This window comes from Ostrinia nubilalis, chromosome 13 (assembly GCF_963855985.1).
Source record: "Ostrinia nubilalis chromosome 13, ilOstNubi1.1, whole genome shotgun sequence".
NCBI classification, from domain to species: domain Eukaryota; kingdom Metazoa; phylum Arthropoda; class Insecta; order Lepidoptera; family Crambidae; genus Ostrinia; species Ostrinia nubilalis.
Window position 1 is genome coordinate 107,049 of NC_087100.1, and position 17,580 is coordinate 124,628.

The 17,580-nt window shown below is 38.0% G+C and overlaps 1 protein-coding gene across 1 annotated transcript in view; it reads left to right on the plus strand.

Moving 5' to 3' along the window:
• LOC135077260 (uncharacterized) overlaps positions 1-1,703 on the plus strand; it is a 33,522-nt gene extending 31,819 nt beyond the window's left edge. The window contains exon 3 of the mRNA XM_063971796.1: positions 1,504-1,703. Within this exon, the coding sequence (XP_063827866.1) occupies positions 1,504-1,703 (200 nt within the window). The remainder of the gene's footprint in view (positions 1-1,503) is intronic.
• The last annotated feature ends 15,877 nt before the right edge of the window (positions 1,704-17,580 follow it).

Below are 17,580 nucleotides of genomic sequence, written 5' to 3' on the forward strand. Positions count from 1 at the left end.
ACGATTCGGCTTCGATATCTATAATACAATAGGAGTTTATTTCATGTGTCAGATGACAAGGGTGGAAACAACCTACGATTCATGTTGTTTATTTACGTGCAATATGTGGGCATATTATAAAGTGGAATGCCGAGTTGTATTTCTAAAACTTGTTCTATTATTTTATACTATTTGGCTGCGACTCGGCGTGACGACAATACAAAACATTTTTCGCGAATCGGTGTTCATACATTCACACTGATTCACACAATACATTAGACGCCATGTTGTCATAAACGACATATTATAAAATCGCTGTGATTTAATATTCTTAATCATTAATTTTATGGCAAGTGTCCATTAGGAATCATTGTTCTTACACACAGAATCGTATTATTTCGCTTTCGGGTAGTAATATGTCAAAATTGTTGGTTTTTAGGCGAACAATGTATGGAGAACGAACATTGTCCTTTAAAATCTAATAAAAAAAACAGACTTCAAATCTTATTTTATTTTACGAAGTTGAAGAACCATTACTATAATAAGTATTAATAGTCTTTATTAGAGGTTGACACATATCAGGGTTCTCGAGAAACTTAGAATAATTTAACGAAAATAACCTGTATCATAATATAAGCTGTATGTTTTCCTAATAAAGAAAAATAAAATAAAAATAAATTTGTTTATTACATTAAAATAAATTCTGGTATTGATACTTTATTCTAAAACCTTTTTTATTATTCAAGTAGGTCAGACTAGTGGTATGTTATGATTAATTCATTTTTAATTGTGTAAAACCTTTTTAACAGATCCTACTTACTATTTATCTAGGCTTTATTATATCGATTTTAAAAAAATATAATAAAACAAAAACTTTTTTTTAAAAACAAGCTTTATAATATATAAAGCTTTTATTCTGAAATGCAGTTGTACTAAAACGAAAAAAATTATTGTAAGTATGCAAAGTTCAAATAATTTCGAAAGCTTGTATCGCGCATGGAATTTATTCCTCTTTTTTTCTGTTTGCGCATGATGATGATCCGTCTGCTCGTTTGCCTCCTGTTACATAAAAAAAAAGTAAGATGGTGCAACCCAGTATAATTGTTTGATTATGTCAAACAATTTTCATTTATTCATTCGTTTCAGCCATATGACGTCCACTGCTGGACTAAGGCCTCCCCCAAAGATTTCCACAACGACCCATCCTGTGCTGCTCTCATCCAGGTACTCCCCGCGAGCATCACCAGATCGACCGTCCACCCTGTGGGAGGTCTGCTCTCACTACGTCTTCCGGCTTGTGGCCGGTCGCCATCCATTAAGCTCTACGAGCCATGGTCCCCGCCAGTGCCACTTAAGTTTGGTAATTCTGCGAGCTATGTCGGTTACTTTGGTTTGGTTATCCTGGAAAACTTCGAGTATAGCACGTTCTCATGAGATCTAAGCGACCACGTCCCCGTAGATGCCGTCACCCAATTAGGTACTTATAAAAAATCAAGTCTTAATTTAATCTACCGATTCATACAGCCGAACAACGGCGGTGCGTGCGCGAGGTGTCTTCCTCCAGCGTATTCACGTCGATGTGCGAGGCCAGTGGCTCGCCGCCTGCCGCCGAGCGCACCGCCGACGACGCGCCGCCCGCCGCCGCCGCCGCCGCCTCGCCTCGCTCGCCGCTCGAGCGCCGCGCGCCCTCGGCCGCCTGCAGCACGCCCATCGCCCGCGACTAACGGCGTCGGCGGCTGCCGCCGAACGTATGAATCTAACAGATCTAAATCTAAGACTGTAGGTTTTGGTTTTTAATCTTATGTGCGAGAAACGCTGCCGGCTGAGCGCATCTGCGTGGCGATACCGACTGTTCGCCGTTTTCTCGAATACAGCCTATGTGTGAATTAAGCTACAAATAAAACGACCCCTGTGATGTTCGAGCTGGCGCTACCGGCGACCTCGACTTGTATTTTATGATTTTGTAATCGATGGGCATGTAGTGCCGCAACGCTCGAGATGATTATTATGTCCGGCGAGCGGCGCCGGAGGCCGAGCTCGGAGTGCCCAGCACTGCCTTATCGTGTGTGTTCAATTTGCGCAAACTGCCCAATCATGTCGCTATCGTATTTTATGTAGGTACGTATTTATCGATGTTACGATTTAAGGCTACGCTATTATGTATTAAGAAAAAAAAAACTTAAGATCCAGAAATGAAATTGCAATGTTTTATTAAGATTATTCAAATTAAGATGACATACCTATTTTATTTTTACATAATGAACTAAGATTTTGTACTGTACAATTTACATAATGTTTCTGCGTACTTGTTGTGTTTATGGCGCGCTAAGGGTTGGGTGCAGGCGGAAGATTGCCAATGCCGAGTATTGCCGAGTCACCAACAGCCGATAGGAGACCACTCGATGGCAGACGCGGTACATTTCAATGTTTTCTATACAAGATATTAAGTAGTTTCTTGCTATAACTTTCTTAACATATTCTGTAATTTAAAAATGAATCGCAAAATGTGTTGGTAAAAGCGCATATAAGTAACTCAACAACGCCTGGACCAATTTAACCAATTCTTTTTTTAAATGTTTTTTGAAATCAAGTCCAAGGATGGTTTTTACGGCAAGAAAAAATCAAATAACTTCCGGGAAAACCCCGGGCGGAAAGAGAGTATTTTAATAAATGTCTGTTAAAAGACCAAAGGCCTATTAAGGTTATTATATTTTCTGGCGTTAACCACAACATTAAAGCTTATTATGTGTAACTCAATTAGCATTTGCTTCGTAGTACCTACTCTGGCCTCTGCGCGCGCGCGGCCCTCAGCGCGGCGAGGTGGTTCACTGACGATAAGTTTTGGATCTTTTTACAAGTTCGCGTATCTTACTTATGGGCCCGCTGCGTCGGTGCTCTGAGCGTTCTGTATGTTTCGTTTAGTGTTATCGACTATTATGTATTACTTTTATGCAGTATTACGTGCACTGTAAGCGAGTAGTATTAGGTGCGTAGACGCGCATACACATCAATGTTGTACCTATATTTCTTCCTGCGACAGACGCGCTGCCGATAATATCATACTAGGTGTATAATATAACAGTGGATGTCTGCCTTCACACTTAGATTAATCAAGCCTAGATGGATAGTATTCATACAAGCGCTTCGTCTAAAGTGAGGCAAAAATATTGTCATTCACTGTCATGAACTGTGAAAAATGTACAATAAAGGCAATTTTTCCGATGGGAAATTGTTATTGTTTTAAAATTTTATATTGTTATTTAATAAGTCGTTTAATTAAAAAAAAATTGACGAATTTTTTACTTGATGCGACGTTTCGAATGAGCCAGAATGGTCCACTCAAAATTGCCTCACTTTTCTTGCGCTTACTATCCATCTAAGCTTTAATAACCTAAGTCTTCACATTATAAAAATTGTTATGAAGTTGGCACTACAGACAGTGCTGTATATGTTACGGTCAATGTGATAAATGTGAAAATTATGAATATTAATCACATTAACCGTAACATATACATAATTGGTAAAGAGTTTATCAACAATACGGGACTCTTATATCATTGAATTACGATCGCCGAAGGCGCTTTAATTAATATATTAAGATATAATGTAACCTATGTAAATATTTACGATTAACTGTTGCCAAATTTTGTATAGTTTTATCGGATATCAAGTTCCGATTGTGTCGTGTCGTGAATATATCTACCTCTTTTCTGTATAATGTTCGCTTGTTCGTCTGCTTGAACGCAGTAATTCTTATTGAATACCAGGAAAAGTTACAGTATTTTTGTAAATTGTTATATAAAGTGCTGGTTTCAATCTGCTCAGTGGGTCCGATTCCGACGATCTGATTTAAAATAATGAAACTATTAAAGAGCGATGAATGGTAACATTCACCTTGAGTAGCGGAATCGAGCCCAAATGTGACGGAGCCTGCGGTGATACGAATCAACGAAGCATTGATGATGTTGACTTATATTTGTGAATACTTCATGTGTTTATTAACGGGACCTTAAATGTTGAATCTTGTTGTGTAAATTTTTAATATCGCCTTATATATTAATGATAAATTTATGCATTTATTATCCTAGTTATCTGTGTGAACGCATTTTTATATACAGGGTGTCCCGTAATGTAACGTCAAGCCGAAACTGGGTGTTGAGGCAAGTTATGCTGGTTATCAGAAAAATATAAAAAAAAATCTATGTGGCATATTTTAAAAATAATGGGCATTTAAAAAAAATCAAAAATTTCTACTCTAGGTGACGGTCTTTTAACTCGTGTTGCCACAAATCTTCACTTTTTCCAAATTTTTTTTTTGTTATGTAACCCTGAATAATGCTTCTCTAAATTGGTATCAAAATTACAAAACCAGCTGCTCCAGCTTGGATAAAAAAAATACATTATTCCCAAAAAAAATTTCAAAATAAAAATTTTGTCTAGTTTAAACTGACTGTACTGAAAAAAAAAAGTACTACGCAAGTGTGGCATGTGACGTCATAATTTGGCGCATTTAGTAAGGATTCCAAAATGGTATAACACTTGGTAAATTCTTGCTGTAATTGTCGACAATTTTTGGTTTTTTGGAAATAATCCCGTTTTTAACTTTATCTACCTTGGTTAAAAATTATTATTCTAATGTGCCCAAAATTCAAGTTTCTGTGACTGACTACCGTACAGTCAGTCACAGAAACTTTTGTCACCATGACAGTAATTAGTAGTTGACATAGTGTGACAAAAGTCACCCGTGCGTGCGCGCCGTTACTACCTGCTTTGCCTGCACTTGTACTTGGTAACAGGGATAATAAGGATATGAAGTTTCGGTTATGGATACGGTTACGGATATAAGAATAATATTATACCGGTTTCGGTTACGGTCACGGATATGAAATCATTTCAGATTATCCGAAAGTTTCGGATAATTTCGGTTACGGAATTATTAGAATTTCAAAAATGTAGGTATAATTCAAATAGCAAGATGCTGCGTGACCCACATAGCTACTTTATGTACCAACTAAGACGACACCTATGTATGATAAAGGTTAAACAGGCTGGCATATTAGATGGTGCCAGGGAATGCCAGACAAGTTGGTAACAAATATTAAGATTTAAGGTACAATTCCAAGACGGGCCGCAGACCGCAAAACTCTATGAAATCGGCAGCGCGGCATTGCTGCTGCGGCGTGTATACTGCAGATTTCATAGAGTTTTGCAGTTTGGAATAATTGTACCCTTAGACTCCGCCTTTATCCGAAACTATCCGTAACTTTCGAATCAGTTTCGGTTACGGTTATGGATATTTTTTTATTTCGGATATCCGATAGTTTCGGTTACGGTTACGGATATCCATAACATCCCTGCTTGGTAAGATGGCCTTCTTCGTCCCGCTCATACCTTTCAAAATGGCTTCTCCACCTCCATTAAGCCAGAAACTTGAATTTTGGGCACATTAGAATAATAATTTTTAACCAAGGTAGATAAAGTTAAAAACGGGATTATTTCCAAAAAACCAAAAATTGTCGACAATTACAGCAAGAATTTACCAAGTGTTATACCATTTTGGAATCCTTACTAAATGCGCCAAATTATGACGTCACTTGCCACACTCGCGTAGTACAATTTTTTTTCAGTACAGTCAGTTTAAACTAGGCAAAATTTTTATTTTGAAATTTTTTTTGGGAATAATGTATTTTTTTCATCCAAGCTGGAGCAGCTGGTTTTGTAATTTTGATAACAATTTAGAGAAGCATTATTCAGGGTTACATAACAAAAAAAAAATTTGGAAAAAGTGAAGATTTGTGGCAACACGAGTAAAAAGATCGTCACCTGGAGTAGAAATTTTTGATTTTTTTTAAATGCCCATTATTTTGAAAATATGCCACATAGATTTTTTTTTATATTTTTCTGATAACCAGCATAACTTGCCTCAACACCCAGTTCCGGCTTGACGTTACATTACGGGACACCCTGTATACATATTATTATGATATTGTTAGATCAGAGAGAGAACTAATAGAATAGAGTAAGTAGAGACAATTATTGGATAGTTATAAAGAACTTAAAGCGGTCATTCAAAAGGCCTGCCGCGGGCTGTGCCGCTTGCTTGTTCACCGACCTGTCGTAGGTGTGTATACTACCCGTTCGCTTCGAGTTGGCCGTCTATGGCCGTTAAAAAATGTCGTCACAGGCGCACATCAACTGGTACTGTCGATAAAAATAATGTATTTTTATAGCAATATTTTTTATTATTGCATTAAACCAAGATAGCAAGCGATACTGGTTTATTAAGTTCGTAGATATAAAAAAGGAACGCTGTGAGGCTGGGAGGGTGGGAGCGGCAAACTCGAAACGAACGCGTAGTATGACGTGGTATGACGAACGAAAATCTGCTGTTTGCACAAATTCGTATCGCGGTGTCGCTTTGACAGCTAGTTCAAACGAAAACGAAATACAACTGCTTCTTTGTGTAAAAGCGGAAAGAAAGCTAACTACTTTTTCTCAAACGTAATTCAAACGCTTCACGAACATTTGCTGTGTTTTAGTGTAAAAATAAGGTGTTCGGGCTTTTAATGGAAAGTGCTTAAATCAGTTGTTTCGTCTCTATTTGCGCGTGAACTTTACCGCGATACCGAATTGCACATCAGGTTGAATGAAATTGGAGTGTGGACTAGAGATGAAACACGAATGAATTGGAAACATTACAAATTAGCGCAATCGGGGCCCTGTTCTTCGCAATTTCTGATTAGGTTCGTACTTGGTCCATTTAGAATTGGCTACAAAATGTACTGTTTAATAAGCTTTTATTTATAAAGCTCATTTTCACCGCCAAAGAAGATAAATATGACATTTTTTACTTAAAATAACCCAGTTTTCTCGCAATATTATTTGCGTTTTTTTTAAACGTCTAATGTACGCCCCCTGATGAGCGAGCTAATTTGTACTGTTAGGCCCAGAACAGACGGTGAAACACAACTGCAACGAAACTAACTTTCTGATGATTTTTATGAATGAAACTGAAAGTTTCAAACTGGTCGCGTCATGTGTGGTCTCTCAACGGACGCTATGGCAGAAACTTAGATGCAACTCAAAAGTAACTAGCAGTTGCAGTTTCGTTGCAGTTGCGTTTCACCGTCTGTTCTGGGCCTTATTGTCCTCTTTGTCATTTTCGCTCGACTCTTGTTGATGATGCATTTTGTATTATTATAGAAAGGTATGCGTTCAACTTATTTAACATAACTGTCTTTACGCATTTATTGACATAGATAAATAAGGTAGGATAGATTGCTAACGTCATACATTGGTAAAAGCGTCGGGTAAAACTTATTATCGTAGCCGGTACCTTGTACTCCGACTGTTAATATATAATGTTAGATAACTAGAGCCATCTACCGAACAGTTAAAAAAACAAATCTGATGTGACGACTAGAATGTACTTAAAATATTTTCTACAGGGGATCGATTTTGAAATGTCACCTGAGTGCTAAAACCATTATTCAATCGTTATAAATCAGTAGACAATCTGCTGTTTTGGTAATATTTTATCAAGTTATATTTACATATGCGCCACCTAACGGAATTTATTATAACTACAGACTAGCTGTTGAATATGAAATTGGATTTTTCAAGTAAAATTTTATGACAATTTAGTATTTTTATGATATAAAAAAAATATAAATCAGAACACTAAAATATGACATTTTGTCGATTTGGACCATTGAAGTAATATTACTACGTATAGAACAGACATCGCGAACAAAATATGTACAGTGCGGGGTGCGGGGCGGGAATTTGACGGACAACTGTCAGTCAAATCCATGACTATCAAGTTTCATAATTTATGGCGATAAAATCTGCACCAGAAAATGTCGTACTTCATTGATAGGATTGCACGAATAGTGACGTTCCTGCGGTCGCCTTATCATAGACATTGTGAAACGATTGTGAAAATAAACAAATCGGCTAAATTGTGTTAAATTTTCATGGTGCTCAATAGCAAAAAGGTTCAGCTACTTACATTATTTTCTTTTATTATATTGTGCGTTTCCTTTAATGTAATCTAAGCTCCCCTCCCTTAGACTAAAATAAGCCCTCCTAGACAAGTGACAAAACGTAGCAGTTGAAACATTCGAAATCACTTCGCTCTGCCGTTTTTTGGTGTTAGTTACTTCACTCTGTGATGTGATTTTAAAATTACAACTGGCGATTCCGAATTCACAACTGAGGGGACTGAGGCTAATCGTGTTACTTGTGCTACAAGTGCGTATGGGCTTCATACTGATGCTTAAGCCATTAATTATTTTTCTTCCCGATTAAAATCTAATGTAATCGATAATCGCCTTGAGAATCGTTAACTGGTATTTTCTAATTCGATAAAAAAATACCCATCTCTAGTTTAAAACTGTCATCCAACAGCGCACGAAATATTATGAGTTATAGATAATGATACCATTACAGAGGCGACACTTCGTTTACGTTTAGTTTCTGCCTATTGAATTGGATACTGTAAGGAAACATCAACATCATCATTTTAGCTACTGGACGTCCACTGCTGAACAAAGGCCTCCTCTAATGATTTCCACATCGCCCAGTTGATAGTGGCCTGCACCCAGCGTCTTCCTGCTATCTTCAGTCAGTCCATCTTGAGATTTTAGAAAAATTCCCACTCGTCACGGTAGGAACAAGGCTAGGGATGACCCACGCCTTCATTCCAGAACCAATAAAATAACTGAAAGTCAGAAACTTTCAGTTATTTTATTGTCTCTATTGTTAACTATCTCAGTGGTTGAGTACACGTATAATAGCTGTGAGGTAGAAGTTACGGGACTATTCCCACCTCTCCTTTTCACCGCTGCATCTCCTGTGTAGCTAGCACCTAGACTAGTTGATTTAAAGCCAAGGTATATCAGTTTTTAGGTAATGACTAAGTGCATCTAAAAATGTAAAACTTTCAAGTTTTTTGTAACATTGAAAAATCTAAAAAGAAGCATCATTTTTTTTACCAAGTGTTTCTAAGAAATTTAAATGGAAGCTTTTAATAATAATAATAAATAATAATAATAATAATAAAAATACTTTATTTTTCACCAAAAACAAATACAATTTGTTAATTACAAATTAATTATTACATTTGTTGGCGCTATTTAGGTGAACTGGAGCCTAAACTAGGATAATCCTGTATTTCAGGACTCCAGCTTTTGATGACAACGTATTGCTTACTTTTTCAGCTGTCAAACGAATCACTTTTATACTCATAGGTCCTGTACATCGGTAGATTTGGTAAATAAATGAATCCATCCGGACTCAGAAACTAAAAAAATTAAAATAGCTGTAATTTTTTAATACTGGATTTGTCGATTAAATTGATCATATTACTGCGCCCTAACGGGTCGGACACTGGTGACCAGACACACTGTACAATTATTATAATTTTAGCCTATCTCGTGAGCTAGGTGTCAATAGTTAGGGTGATTTACTAACTAACCAGTCGCATACGAACAACAGCAGTGAGATTCAAACAAGTTTGATCCATGATGCCGCACGACTATTGTGTGAGCCCACCCGTAACCCAAGCATATTTAGCTTAACACAAGGGGCTGGACGGGACTATTAGTAATTTGTGCAATACAAAGTGCTTATAAATAATCTTTAAAAAAATCTTTTTATTGCTGTATTTAACCTTCCTTTCGTATACTAATTTATGCGTCAGTGTCAAGTCTGCGATTTTTATTCTTTGAAATTTTCGTAAAATGGCTGCCGCCGCGGTGACGCCTTGTAATTAACAAATTAAAATTAAATTAGTGTTTTAAAGTGCATAAATGTACAACTTAATGGTAAAAAGTCATTCCTTGATTTTTACTTAATATGTATCTGGAGTTATTTGAAAAGTATTTTCGTCTATAGGATGGCATATTTCAAAAAACAAAACTGCACTCAAGCGTGTTGTCACAGCAACCGCTGAGCACATACTAATTGAATTTCGGTCCGTGGACCTATTTACGTGCCAGAAACAGTCTAGTTGACATGTCTTCTCTAGTACGTAGTACATTATAACTCAATGATTTGGACATAATTTTATTTTTTCCGAGCCTAGTAACGCCACGCTATCTAGCGATTCTGTTGCGCAAGGTTTGTACTAATGTATGAACGTTAGCAATCTATCCTTCCTTATTTATCTATGTTATTGGTAAGTGCATATTGAGAGCTACCATATAATAAAATGTGTAGTTTGCGCCACTATCGACTAACCAAAAAAATTAAAAAGGAAAGATTCGAACTCCTCATCATCATGGCATTAGATTGGCGCCACTCTTCTTACTAGAGTGACCTAAACTAGTTAGCACAACTGATATAGTTCCAAAATACTGAACTGTCCTATGCATGACATTGACAGTGGGGCGCCACCGTCAATACCGGATCGCTGGTTCCGATTTTTGCCATGTTGGAAACCAAACCATATAGTTGAACGATGGTAGCGCCCCCCTGTCATTGAGTTTTGTGGGACAGTTCAGCGTGGGTCATCTATACGGTAGCTTGCAATAAATACTAGTTGTCGTTTTTGGCAATTCCTTAAAGACAGTTGCCATAATAAAGACGAACTACACTAAACTGTCCCACCAAACACATTGACAGGGGGCGCTACCATCGTGGCATAAATCTGAAATCTGAATCAGCGATCCGGTATCGACGGTGGCGCCCCCCTGTCAATGAAACGAGTGCGACGGTTCAGTCACGGGTTCAGTGTAGTTCATCTATATTGGCGAAATTAAGAAGATGCCGGAGATGAATCGCACGTTAAATCATTACAGCTAAGCATCTTCTTACATTCCAGAGTAAACATATTTTGTGTATCTACATCTTACTACTGTAGAATAAAACAACTATTTTAAATCGTATACTTATTTACTACCTTATTATAATATTTATATTCTTATAATAATTTCATCCTTTTCATTTAGATAAAGTAAAAAAAGATACAGTCAGACTCATGTTGGCAAGTTCGTAGCAATCGAATTCTTAAATAATTGTGTGTAATTATACCGCGAAGACATTGCACACGGGGGCTCGGGAGCGCCGGCGGCTCCCTCACACGGGGCGCGAAGATCATTCGATTATAAGGTGCATAAGCATCTTTTCATGTTATGTTTACTCGCTACTAAAATGGGCTTATTCCACTATTTTACACCCATTGACGGGGATTGTCAACGGGGATCAGTGAACTTTTTGTTCACTATTCCCCGTTAACGCCAATTGGAGCTTATAATGGGGAATAATGAACTAAAAAGTTCAATAATCCCCATTACTAGCTGATAATTTTGCATTCTACATCGGCCAACGAGAAGCGATACCAAATGTAAACAAACCCAATGTAATGGTAATTTGGAATAGTAGGGGTAGGTTGCACCACTTATCTTTAACGGTAACTATGACGATAATCGGTGCTTTTTGTATGGAATTTGACAGATTTTTGACGTTTGTTAAAGTAAGATGGTGCAACCCAGCCTAAAGGTTTGACTTTGACATATTTTGGTGGGAGAACGAGACATAACGACAAATACACCAGACGGAAAGAGACAGAATAGATTGTCAGTTCGACAGTCGAATCGACCTTTTGTATCGCTTCTCGTTGGCCGTACTTTAGTATCAGTTGGATAACATCAAAATAGACAGGGCTCGTTCCCACGGCAATTCCCTCCCTGCATTACGGGAACCCTTCAAAACGACTGTCGTGTGGAGAAGAACACACGTTAAGTGTGTTTGAAATTCGAATGACAAATTCGAACGGATAGTTTTTTTGCGGGACACTACAAACGAGATGTTCGTGTGAATGTTAATATGTATTAAAACACGTACACTACTAAAAGGAATCTTGCAAAAAACGGGATGTCTCCGTGGGAACAAGCCCTTAAGGGCGGGCCACAACTGGCGGGTTGCAAGCGTTTTCTAGGCGGAGCAGCGCGCCGCCCCGCTTGCAATCCACCAGTGTGGCAAGGCACTTACAGTGTTGACAGTGTCGTAGAGCCATCTGACAATAGAACTAGAAGTAAAGCCTTATTCGCACTAGGCAAGTAATTTAGTAAGTAACTCGCCTTTAGTATGAGAGACCTGGCCACTGACATGTCACCTTCTGTTTGTGTTTGTTGTTAGTTTTCTATTGTTTGGGGGGACGTTTTGATACATCGTCCTTTCTCGCCACTCGACTAGTGCGAACAAGGTAAGTGACTGCCTCGTGTAAGGTTGGCTGTCCACAGAAGCGGAGTGGGGTGAGTGGGGAAGCAAACATCTAACAATAGAATTTTATAAAAACTTCGCTCCTCTTCAGTGAACAGGGAGCTGCGAACTAGTTTATTAACTAGGGAAGTAAACTCGAGTGACAAGTCGCGTGCTCGCGGCTCAGTGTGCGTCAGAATGGACGGTCACTACCCATATTTTACATCGAAACAAGTATTGAAAGTTGCTGCCCAGTTGCTATTAGTTGCTACTAATCGTTAGATAGTTGCTACTCTCAATTTAAATAAAATAATCTACTTTCTTAGGTGACGCGCCATCCTAGCATCAGAATGGCTGGTCACCTATCCAGCGAGAACAAACTGCGCTAGTTAAGAGTTTGTTTTTAACCAACAGTTGCTAATGTGCGTGTGGACTGAGTGATCTTTACCTTCAAATAGATCGTGTTGGAGCTCATAGCTTTTAAGCTCCAAGAAAGTAGATTATTTTCTTTAAATAGAGGGTAGCAACTATCTAACGATTGGTAACAACTGGGCAGCAACTTTCAATATTTGTTTCGATGTAAAATATGGGTAGTGACCGTCCATTCTGAGTATTCTGACGCAAACGCGGCTCAGCCCCGCGTACGCACACGGCGCAACTCCACTCCGCATTAGTCCCTCGCTCCGTTCCGGTGGGGGACAGGCAGCTTTAAAATAGGATGATAATTTTGACAGCTTACGTCCTTAAGTTTCGGGTTTTTTCTGGAACTACTGATAATGTACAGTATTTAATTTATTTTTAAAATGTATAGTTACAGGTTTTTTTCCGAAGATTTGTCTTGGGTATACCGCTCCAATGCATTTATTCGCCGGGTTAGGGCCTAGGATGCGTTGCGTGTCGTGACAAAATCATATCCATGATTTTAGACGTCAAATGTATGTGCTTAAGGCGTAAAATCGATAAAACGCCTACCTAAATGATTATGATGATACGCATCCTACGTGTCGTCATTTTAAAGACGTTAACCCGAATGTACCAAATATCATAAAAACTTTTTTTTTATGTAACGGCCGGTTCACACATGTCTCCGTTTTACTGTTCCGTTTAATCGTGTACATTTTTTTTTCGTCGATGGCGTATGTAGTTGTATGAGTGACTTCACACATGACACAGTATTCTGTATACAGTAACGTACGACGAAAAAAAAACGTACACGACAAAACGGAACAGTAAAACGGAGACATGTGTGAACCGGCCGTAATAAGTTAAAACTGTTTATTCTACGACAAAATAATGTAGTGTAGAGTATGAAGTTATCTATGTAGTTCTGCGAGGTTGCTTGCTGGTGTTCTAACGATAAAACCGCAACTACTTATTATCTTACTTTTCTTAAGAATGTTTAAGTTTAAATAGTGATTAAAACAGGCTAAATACGAGTCGGACTCGCACACGAAGAGTTCTGTACAAGCGTTGTTGTATTTATTTTAATTTTAATATTTACATTATTTTAATTACATATTTATTTTTAAAATGTATTTAAATATTCTGTTAATATTTCAAGCGTGTACCTGTTGCCGTTATTAATAACGAGCTGAAATCTTAAAGCCTTGTTATAGGGTTCCGTACACAAAGTTACAGCCTTTGGGTACGGAACCCTAAAAAATATTTATATTGCTCCAAATGTAACCATTATTTCTTAAATTGCTGCCTTGATAATTGTTGTCACAATTGAATGGTTGAGTGGACAAAGGTCATAACTAACAAAATGAGTTATGAGTGTTTGAAAATATTAATCTGCTCATACCACAGTTGAATCCTGAAATGTATGAATGCTTGTCAGATAACACCTTTGTTAAGGTTTGACACGTGACAAAATTGCGTGTTTTGAGCTCATTAGTCGATTTTATCATCACTTAAAACCTATATTCATGCAAAAAAGTCGATTCTTCAGTTTTGTCAGATAACACCTTTGTCCACTTACCCTTTCAATTGTTGTCAAACATGGTAACATAGGTTCACTAACGACTAATACTTTACACCACCTGTACCTGGGTCTGTCGAAATTATCATCCCTAAGTAATTTGGACAAAGTTTAATATTGCTGTTTCTAGGATTTGACATTATCTGTATGTATTTACTAACGTCATTGAAAACAGGCACTTGTTTTGAAAGATACATTTTTATAATATATACCTACCTCCTTCATCACTTAAAAGATGAAGAAATATGAATTCGTTTGTGTATATTTTTATAGTGGCGTTGTGGTATCAGTCGATTTTTTACAATAATACTGTGGGCCGGCCCGCTTCGGGCCGCTGCATCAGAATCACTTATAAATACTTACAGCTATTATTTACAATTATTACTTGATTATTATTTATATAAGGCACCAATTTATATCGTAAATCCTCGACCTACTAGCAATTCACAAAAAGGTAGGTAAGTAAAGTTTTTTCAAATTAAACTGCTAGCCGGACGTCAGTCGAAACAGGGAAGAATAGCCCCGGATGCTTCAAAGCCTATTATCTGTATGAGCGACAGGACCCTACGCTTAATTCGATGATTTGGAAGGTAGACGCATGTTTAATTTCAGTAAAATAATATTACTGCAACCCCTATTGCTACATTGAAATCGTAAATTATTTTCCATCAGGACAATTCTTAAGAAAAAACCTTACGTTAAATTAAAATTCCTTAACCCACTTGTTACGGAGTTGTGATAAGTTTTAAAATAAAGGTACTACCAATATACCGCTAAACAGGGCCATATGAAGACCTTCAAACGGCGAAAGGTCATGCTGGAAAGTAAGTAATTTACGACTAATAGCAGTTGGTTGAATTGTCGTAGGGTTGAATTGAATTGACTGTCGCGCAAATCTAAGACTACGGCCGGTTACTCGCGACACCCCCACTCGGGCGATGACGGAAAGCCGCGGAGGTTTTAGTGGGTATACCCCGTCCTTTTCAGGGCGCCGGGAGTCCCACACATCACCCTGTCCCCCGCAGTGGCGGGGCAAGACCTAAATTTGATGTGGGCAAGACAGATTTCGCGAGGCCTTGTTCTGTGGCCACCTGAAGACGGATTTTATGAAATAATAAAAAAAAAACGGGTCAATGGTCTATTCATTGACAGTTTCTGATTTCTTGATTCAGTGATTATTTTTAAAGGAATTTTGCGCCAAAGAATAATGTTTGTCACTTAAAACCGTGTTATTGCTTAATTTTGTGTCTGATTATGGCTGAATTTGTTTGGAAAAAAAAAATTTTTAACTACATTGTTTAGCTATCAATAATTTATATTTAGTAGTATTTAAAAGTTGAATTTGACATGTGAGCAAAATTTTTGATGCGCGAGGCCCCTTGTTCCGCGAGGCCGTAGGCGGTGGCCCACGTCGCCTACGCCTTACGCCGCCACTGGTCCCCCGGCACAGTGGTGACGGTTCGCAAAGCATTTCCTCCCCGACAAAAAAAGGGTTAATTGACGAGGTCGACTTGTCAGAGTTGAGTTGTTCCGGGGTCGAGTTGTAGTAAATCCCTACCCACCGCCACGACAGTAAAAATAAATAGACAAATGACATAACAGTGGGTCTAGTCAAAATGCACTTTAAAATCGCAAACCAGTCTCAAACAAATAAAAAAATAGCAAAAGTGGTCGATAACAAAAAAAAGCTTAGCCAAATGGCAAAAAAACGAATCGCAAAGCCCTACCTCTCAATAATCGAAAGACTGGATTGAAATTTCCCATACAAAGGCTTAGCCAACCCAACATGCATTTAAGACTCAATTAAAATCGAATCGAATCGAAACACCCGCCATTTTTTTGCGATTACCAAAACCCCGGTGATTTAAGCTTCGATTCGATCGATATAAAAAAAAATTAAAGTTTTCAGACAGATATTGACATTTAAGTTTCTTAATTTGACAATTGGTAAAAAAAATCCCACCAAAAACATACTGTAAAAAACTAGCCAAGTCTCGATGGAGGCGCTGCTTGTTTATCTCTAAAAAGTAATGAAATCTAGACAAAGTCGTGCCAAGTCTATGGTTCCTTACTGCGATTTCTTTATTATTATAGTTAATGTTGTGTGACTTGGCCGTTGAAGGGTACAAAACCAGGTGCTCCATGACACCATTGCACCAATCTGTCACCAGAGCGGTTCTGGTCCATTGACGATGGAAAATAAATTGCCACTTGGATAACGTTGAGCGTATTTCAATAATACTTATGTATGATTATCTTAATAAAGATTGTTCAACGGCCAAGTCACACAAAATTAACTATAATAATAAAGAAATCGCAGTAAGGAACCATAGACTTGGCACGACTTTGTCTAGATTTCATTACTTTTTAGAGATAAACAAGCAGCGCCTCCATCGAGACTTGGCTAGTTTTTTACAGTATGTTTTTGGTGGGATTTCACTTCTTTTTGTAGAAAGTGGCATAATTATTTAACGTCGTCGTCCTTTAATAAGTATTATCGACATTTTTTTACGATATTAAACACAAATTAAACTTACCTTTAAAATGGACAACGAATAAGAATCGTTTTAATAACACCTTAGCTAACCTCACGATATAATAAACGAAATCGACGAAATGCAAATTACACAACATTCAACTTAATCGACGGGGGGGTCTAGAAAGGAAAAAAAATCTGGACACCGCGGTGCAGAAAATCGACACTCAAAGTGCTAGCGCCATCTACCGGTGAGCGGTACAGGCGAACACCACGGTGCCAGTGTGGCGCTAGTAGTATTGATTATGAATGTGGTGTTACTCCAAATCTTCGATTTTCCTAGTTTTTATAGTTTTTCCTTTATGTGGCCATTAAACCCTAACTCTGTACCAAATTTCAGCTCTCTGAGTTTATGGGAAGTACTAGTTCTATTTTGATGATCATCAGTGAGTGAATGAGTGTCATAAATGCGAAACTTTGCTTTCGCTTAACTTCGGAACTAAATGACCTACAGACCTGAAATTTTGGATTTTAAGTATGTGATTATAGCTTACTAGATGACGAAAATTTCTGCGTTCTGGTCTTATCCAGAGGTTCTCAAATAGGGGCCTGAAAATGCGGCGAAATGGTTCCAGTAAAGGATGGTACGGCAGTGTTTGCTTCGCGCACGACTTGGCGGGGGCACTGCCGTGCCCCCAGATATACACTAACTAGGCAGCGTAGTCTTTGATCTTAGCCTGTTCCGAAGAAACTAATTTTAAAAATAGCTTCAAAAAAGTAAAAACAATCGCAAAGTCATAGACATTTTAAAACTTTTATTGAACTACAAAACGACGCGTCGATCGTGGTTCAATGTGCATTTTGGCTGCCATTTTACGATCGAATCGAATTACTGGTAACGCGGCGACTGAAATTATCGAAAGGTTAGCGATGGCATTTT